Raw genomic sequence first — 8,108 nt, forward strand, 5'->3', positions numbered from 1 at the left:
CATTCTAGACCGACTTTAGCCTAGACGTCTATGGGCCATTTAGACGTCTTTTAAACGTCTATTCAACGTAAAATTGCTCAGAGGGTAGGTATACAGTATGATAACTACATCTCTGACGTTTATAACAAACCAAACCGTTTGAAAATCGGTTGAAGATGTAGCAAGCTATGGTTATTTCAATAGCACATGCACCATAGACATTCATGTTAAGAGTGGGTGTGCTTCCTGTGGCAAGATGGCCGCCATGTGGCAACGTCTGTCTCCATTGGCCAGCATTGGCGCGGGTGAGTCATCTAGCCTTTATATATATATATATGAAGGAAAAACACCGCCAGGCACACGAGACAGAATGAATAATCGGACACGTCTTAAGTGTTATTACTTCTATGAATCGGTGCTATTGCTGTGCACCCACTCCCGTGTCTGGTTCCTTCCAGGGAGGCGACAGCTGAACATGGACCAGAGATCTGGCCCTGGCTCCTCCAGCGGGCTGGCTGGACTTGGAGGTCCGTCTAGGGTTACAGAGCTGCCCGTTGTCCGCCTCTCCCTCTCCCTCCCTGGCTAGACGTGTTGTACAAGAGAGAGGGGGGGGGGGGGGGGGCGCTCAGCGGGAGCCATTGTTTACCTGCATATTCTTCGGCTTCTCCTCTTCGTGTTTCATCTGCGCGGACATTTTCCTCCCCCTCTCCTTCATCCTGTAGTAGAGTAGGAGAACAACGTTTTTTTTTTTTTATCCACTTTTTCTCCTGTTTTTCTCCGATTTTCTCCCATCCCAATTTTGTCCCCTTCTGGTCGTTGCTCGCATGTGCCCCCCACTGGTCGGTCTAGGGAGCCCTGAAGTCTAACCGATGCTTCCTCCGTCACATAGGAGACAGCCAGCAACCTCTTTTCACCTGCCAGCGCGGACTCTCATTGGTGAAGTGTAACGCGTGGGAGGCTCACACTACCTTCAACATATCCCTTCTTTGCTGTGCAGGTGCCCTGACCGACCTGTAGGAGTCGCTGTTTACAATGACCAGATTACCACCCCACCGGCTTCCCTCCCGCTGACTCTGCCAATTGAGTCAGTATGACGGCCGGCTTCGATACCGGTGTCTCTTGCGTTGGTGACGAGCGCTTAGACCGCTGCGCCACCCAGCCGCCCTTGGAGAACAACGTTTGACTGAAAGCTCCGAGCAGGAGGAGGAGGAGGAGGAGGAGGAGCAGGAGGAGGAGGAGGAGGAGAAAAAAGCCAGAAGCTGGAGTTCCATAAGAAAACACTTCACCTTTCTATCTCTCCGTCGCCTTCTCTGCCCCGGTCAGTCAGAAGCTGGATGTCGTCCTCCAGCTCCTTGATCCTCTGCCAGCCCTCCGACCTCTCGGACACCATGCTGCTCAGCTCCTTGGTGTACTGCACGTCCTGTCAGCGGGGCAGGGGGGGGGGTGACGGAGGAGAGGAGAGGAGAGGTGTGATGAACAGAGGAGAGGAGAGGTGTGATGAACAGAGGAGAGGTGTGATGAACAGAGGAGAGGAGAGGAGAGGTGTGATGAACAGAGGAGAGGAGAGGAGAGATGAACAGAGGAGAGGAGAGATGTGATGAACAGAGGAGAGGAGAGATGTGATGAACAGAGGAGAGGAGAGGTGTGATGAACAGAGGAGAGGAGAGGTGTGATGAACAGAGGAGAGGAGAGGAGAGATGAACAGAGGAGAGGAGAGATGTGATGAACAGAGGAGAGGAGAGGTGTGATGAACAGAGGAGAGGTGTGATGAACAGAGGAGGAGAGGAGAGGTGTGATGAACAAAGGAGAGGAGAGGTGTGATGAACAGAGGAGAGGAGAGGTGTGATGAACAGAGGAGGAGAAGAGAGGTGTGATGAACAGAGGAGAGGAGAGGTGTGATGAACAGAGGTGAGGTGTGATGAACAGAGGAGAGGAGAGGAGAGATGAACAGAGGAGAGGAGAGATGAACAGAGGAGAGGAGAGATGTGATGAACAGAGGAGAGGTGTGATGAACAGAGGAGAGGAGAGGTGTGATGAACAGAGGAGAGGAGAGATGAACAGAGGAGAGGAGAGATGTGATGAACAGAGGAGAGGAGAGGTGTGATGAACAGAGGAGAGGTGTGATGAACAGAGGAGAGGAGAGGTGTGATGAACAGAGGAGAGGTGAGGTGTGATGAACAGAGGAGAGGTGTGATGAACAGAGGAGAGGAGAGGTGAGGTGTGATGAACAGAGGAGAGGAGAGGTGTGATGAACAGAGGAGAGGAGAGATGTGATGAACAGAGGAGAGGAGAGGTGTGATGAACAGAGGAGAGGAGAGGTGTGATGAACAGAGGAGAGGTGTAATGAACAGAGGAGAGGAGAGGTGTGATGAACAGAGGAGAGGAGAGGTGTGATGAACAGAGGAGAGGAGAGGTGTGATGAACAGAGGAGAGGAGAGGTGTGATGAACAGAGGAGGAGAGGTGTGATGAACAGAGGAGAGGTTTGATGAACAGAGGAGAGGTGTGATGAACAGAGGAGAGGTGTGATGAACAGAGGAGGAGAGGTGTGATGAACAGAGGAGAGGTGTGATGAACAGAGGAGGAGAGGTGTGATGAACAGAGGAGAGGAGAGATGAACAGAGGAGAGGTGTGATGAACAGAGGAGAGGTGTGATGAACAGAGGAGAGGAGAGGTGTGATGAACAGAGGAGAGGTGTGATGAACAGAGGAGGAGAGGTGTGATGAACAGAGGAGAGGTGTGATGAACAGAGGAGGAGAGGTGTGATGAACAGAGGAGAGGAGAGGAGAGATGAACAGAGGAGAGGAGAGGTGTGATGAACAGAGGAGAGGAGAGGTGTGATGAACAGAGGAGAGGTGTGATGAACAGAGGTGAGGAGAGGTTTGATGAACAGAGGAGAGGTGTGATGAACAGAGGAGGAGAGGTGTGATGAACAGAGGAGAGGTGTGATGAACAGAGGAGGAGAGGTGTGATGAACAGAGGAGAGGAGAGATGAACAGAGGAGAGGAGAGGTGTGATGAACAGAGGAGAGGAGAGGAGAGATGAACAGAGGAGAGGTGTGATGAACAGAGGAGAGGAGAGATGAACAGAGGAGAGGTGTGATGAACAGAGGAGAGGTGTGATGAACAGAGGAGAGGTGTGATGAACAGAGGAGAGGTGTGATGAACAGAGGAGAGGTGTGATGAACAGAGGAGAGGTGTGATGAACAGAGGAGAGGTGTGATGAACAGAGGAGAGGAGAGGTGTGATGAACAGAGGAGAGGAGAGGTGTGACCTTCTGTATTGTCGCAGTGAAAGCACATATTACGACAAACTCAAGACAATGTGAGTTGTCTTATATCTGCTCCCATTTATCAATGACATTAACCCTTTCACTATCACACTACAGAGGGTTAACCCTTTCACTACCACGCTACAGAGGAGTAACCCTTTCACTACCACGCTACATAGGGTTAACCCTTTCACTAACACACTACAGAGGGTTAACCCTTTCACTAACACACTACATAGGGTTAAACCTTTCACTAACACACTACATAGGGTTAAACCTTTCACTAACACACTACATAGGGTTAACCCTTTCACTACCACATTACAGAGGGTTAACCCTTTCACTACGACGCTACAGAAGGTTAACCCTTTGGCTACCACACTACAGAAGGTTAACACTTTGGCTACCACACTACAGAGGGTTAACCTTCTGTAATGTGGTAATGAAAGGGTTAAGAATGTACCACTCGGAAGGTCACTAGTGGTGGTGAGAACATCCACATTACCTTCTGCCTTCCTTCCACCTTCTTCACCTTCTCCGAGCTGTGTTTCAGGTTCTCCCGCAGCTCCGAGATCTCCTCCCTCATGGCGCCCTTCTCCACCTCCCACTCCCTCCTCCCCTCCTCTCTGGTCTCCCTCTCCGTCCTCCTCTCCGCCTCCGCCGCCTGTTTCACCTCCGCCTGCTCCCTCTGGCACCGCTCCAGCTGACTCTGCTTGCGGAGCGGACAGAGGAGGAGGAGGAGAGGAGGAGGAGAGGAGGAGGAGAAGGAGGAGAGGAGGAGAGGAGGAGGAGGAGAGGAGGAGGAAAGGAGGAGGAGGAGGAGAGGAGGAGGAGGTGTTTGTGACGGCGTGAGGAGGAGGGTCGGACCGGTTGGCGGTGATTAGAAAGAGCAACGCAGGAACGGTCCGGAACCGAGGGAAAGAAGAGAATAATCAGCTTTTGATGATCGTGATTCTGCTCTCTTCTTAGGCCTTTCACATGTCGGAGCCGGTTCCCGAACGTAATCTCGAACCGGCCGGCGTGTTCACACACCGGGAATAATTGGTTCGGAACATGACAGAGGCTTTAGTTCGGCCCTCTAAGAAAACACTGAGCACCGATTTTTCATGTTCCGAACCAATTAGTCCCGGTGTGAACGCACCGGCCGGTTCAAGATTACGTTCGGGAACCGGCTCCAGCACAGAGCCCGGCCGGTGTGAAAGGCCTAACAGTGTGACAGGGTTGGGTTCAATTCAATTCCACTTCAGTCGATTCAAAATGGAAACAGACATTGCCGTTAATTTACTCGTGACCGGATATTCATTCTCGTTCTTTTTTTTTGTCAATGGGTCGAATGGGACAACCTTTTCACGCTATATTCTAATTCACGTTGTCAAATCCACTTTCTCTCATAACAAAGCCCAGAGGAAGGCTTCCTAAATGACTCCATGAGTCAAGCTGACGTCCCGTGCCAAAGATGGGTAGTTTGCAAACAATTACGAACAACACTATTCCATAATGTGCTTTTATTCCCTCCACAACTATCGCCGGGGTGCCCTTGAGCAAGGCACTTAACTCCCAAGTGCTCTAGCGGAGCTGCTCAGTGGCCGGCTATAGAAGACTGTGGTTGTGCCTGGCAGCTCTCTCTCTCCCGTGTGTGAATGTGTGTAAGCGAGAGTGTGTATCAGAGTGAGCCCAGTTGACCTTCCCTAGACATTAAAGGGTGAGTTACATGTCTTGTTGCTCATCGTGTCCCGTGTTGACTCAGTGAAATGACTCACTCCCTATCCAAGTCTACATACTTAGTATAGTATGTATATACTTAACCACATCGTGCACAATTGTACAGCCCTGGCCTATTTTATTTTATAATTCTATTGTATTCTCTATTGTGCTTCTATTTGAATTTTTTTTTTTATCCACTTTTTCTCCTATTTCTTCTATTTTTCTCCCATCCCAATTCCATTGTGCCAATTCTTCCCTCCCCTGTCTTGAACGTTGCTCGCATATACCCCCCACTGGTCGGTCATAGGGAGGATAGAAGCCTTGCATCACGTGTCCCCTCCGGTACACGAGGAGGCAGCCTGTCACATCTTTTCACCTGCCAGCGCGGACTCTCATTGGCGAGGTGTAACGTGTGGGAGGCTCACACTGCCCCCGCCACTTCCTGTCTCTGCTGTGCAGGCATCCCCCAACCGACCTGTAGGAGTCGCTGTCCACAACGTCCAGATTACCACCCATCGACTTCCACCCGCTAACTCTGCCAATTGAGTTAGTATGACGGCTGGCCCAAGCCGGAGGCAACGCCGACAGCCGGAGTCGAACCCGGTGTCTCTTGCGTTGGTGACAAGTGCAATGTCCGCTGCGCCACCCAGCCGCTATTTGAATTTAGTTTATATTCTATTTTATTGTATTCTACCGTAACTGTCCGTCCATTAATGTCGCACCAAAAACAACCAAATCAAATTCCTTGTATGTGAAAACTACTTGGATTCTGATTTACGCTGCCTAAAATAACTTCCCATCATGCATGGTCTCCCGGAGCAGAGGCCTGAGTCGTCCCCCTTCTCTCACCTGCAGGAGCTGAGCTCTGGGGATGACCAGGAGCAGGTCCTCTCCCTCTCCCTCCTCCTCGTCCTCCTCGCCCCGCTCCTCCCTCATGGTCTCCAGCTCCTCCAGCGGCTTGGGGAAACGGAAGGTGAAGTGGCGGCTGAGGGCGCAGACCTCTCCCTTCTCGTCCACGTAGACAAACTGGTACTCGTCTTCCTCGCTGGGCCGCGGCAGGTAACCGGCTGCGTTTTAGAGGCGGGAGAGGTCCTGGTGTTACGTTTTTATCACTTATCTGATGACGAGACCGAACGAAGGTAAACCCCACCTCACCACCTCCAATGTACAGTTTCTTTGTCAAATGTATATACTCTCTTTTTAAATCAAATCAAATCAAATCAAATTTATTTATAGGGCCCGACAACACACGTTAATGTCCCCATGGGCCGTACAGGTCTTCTTTAAACAAGTCAAGAAGACAACATAACAATAAGTCAAGAACAGAACAAGAACACCATAGGGTCCAAACATTTTTTAGATGAATGCAAATAAATGAAAGAATGCAAGCACTCCCAGACATACCCCACGCGAAGGTAAGGAAAAACTCACTAAAACCTAACAATAGGGAAAAAAAGCTCCACAGGCAATGTGGAGGAGAGAAACCTTAGAAGGGCCGTTCAAGGGGGGATCTCCCTTCTTAGATGTCGGTGATAGTAGTGTTGCAGACGGACAGTTGGTAAGCATGCACTCATGTGTGTGGTGAAACACAGATGAGTGCATGCAATAGCAACTGTACATTTTGAAAAATTAAAGATAGAGCTAATAGCGATAGCAACTGAACATTTTGAAAGATTAAAGATAGAGTTGATAGCGGATCTATTTGAGGCACAGGGGCGGCGCAAGAGGGTCACGTCCTCCCCGTCTTAGTCACGGGACATTCAACACTCCGGTCGTTGCTCAGGGACAGCCGGAGACAGGGAGAAGGGGGGTGGCGCAGAGAGGGTTGCGAACTCCCCGTCATCATCGCGGGACATCCGCACTCCGGTCACCACTACGAGACCTCCGGAGACAGGGGGGCACGCAGAGGGGGTCGCAATCTCCCGGCCTTCGTCACGGGACGTCCAACACTCCGGTCAACACTCCAGGACAGCAAGTCATAGGAAGACAGGGAGACGGGACAGGCGTTAGACAGCTCATGAGATTGTAGTAGGCGGACATAGCAATAGATACAAGTGGTAGGCATATATGTGAATGGAGTAGATATATGAAGTAAGCGTATTATGTGAATAGAATAGAAGTACTTAACCCAGCAATGAAACCGCGTTGACTGTTAATCTGTTAACAGTCTGTTAATCAGTTGACAGGACCACGGACAGACGGCGGTGAATAACTGATCCAAGGCCTCGGAGGTGCATGTAGAGCAGTCACTACAAGCTTGGCCAAGACCCCGAGGCATCCATCACCTTGGTCAGCGCCAGGAGACGGGTACTCAGAGAGAAGGGGGAGGGAGGGGGGGGGGGGGGGGGAGAGGGGGGGGGGGAAGAGTTAGAGAGTTCCCATGTTTGTGGTGCTGCAAAGGAGCAGACATGTAGTACCCTGTAGTGCCATGTAGTACCCCGTAGTGCCATGTAGTACCCTATAGTACCCCATAGTGCCATGTAGTACCCCGTAGTATCCTGTAGTACCCTGTAGTGCCATGTAGTACCCTGTGGTGCCTTGTGGTACCATGTAGTACCCCGTAGTGCCATGTAGTTCCATGTAGTGCCATGTAGAGCTATGTAAGCCATGTAGTACCCTGTAATGCCATGCAGTACCAAGTAGTACTCTGTGGTACCATGTAGTACCCTGTACCCTAACTAAACTACCCTATAGTAAACTACCCAGTGGTACCATGTAGTACCCTGTACCATAACTAAACTACACAGATTAATCTAAAGGTCAGTCCCCGACCAGGTGAGATCAAGGTAGGTTGAAGGAGAGAGAGAAAAGATGAGTCTTAAGCAGGGATTTAAAAGCTTCGACAGAGCAGGCGCCCCTGATGACGGCAGGTAATTTGTTCCACAGGTAGGGAGCGCGGTAGACAAAGGCTCTGTGGCCGGCGGATTTCTTTTTAACCCTATAGACTCGTCTTATATCACAAACGGTACTGTATTTGTAAATCTGGTACGTCATAAATGTATAGATGTAGCAGTACTGTCTATCTGTATGTCGTATATGTCACTATTAATTGAAAATGGGGGACCCTGATGTAAACAAGATGAAAGTCTTTCTCTGGTCTGCATCCCCTTAACAATTGTGTGTATTGAGCCGTACTGTATTGTACCCATTCTGCAAT

General features: G+C 50.3%; 1 protein-coding gene across 1 annotated transcript in view; it reads right to left on the reverse strand.

Annotated features, from left to right (window-relative positions):
• Positions 1 to 6,018, reverse strand: part of LOC311248006 (uncharacterized protein) — a gene marked incomplete at its 5' end in the record, with an annotated part of 16,444 nt that extends 10,426 nt beyond the window's left edge. Inside the window, 4 exons of the mRNA XM_084338972.1 lie at positions 626 to 695; positions 1,266 to 1,399; positions 3,753 to 3,956; positions 5,801 to 6,018. Of these exons, the coding sequence (XP_084195098.1) occupies positions 626 to 695; positions 1,266 to 1,399; positions 3,753 to 3,956; positions 5,801 to 6,018 (626 nt within the window). The remainder of the gene's footprint in view (positions 1 to 625; positions 696 to 1,265; positions 1,400 to 3,752; positions 3,957 to 5,800) is intronic.
• Between the last annotated feature and the right edge of the window lie 2,090 nt (positions 6,019 to 8,108).

This window comes from Notolepis coatsorum (assembly GCF_963971535.1).
Source record: "Notolepis coatsorum genome assembly, contig: SCAFFOLD_1039, whole genome shotgun sequence".
NCBI classification, from domain to species: Eukaryota; Metazoa; Chordata; class Actinopteri; order Aulopiformes; family Paralepididae; genus Notolepis; species Notolepis coatsorum.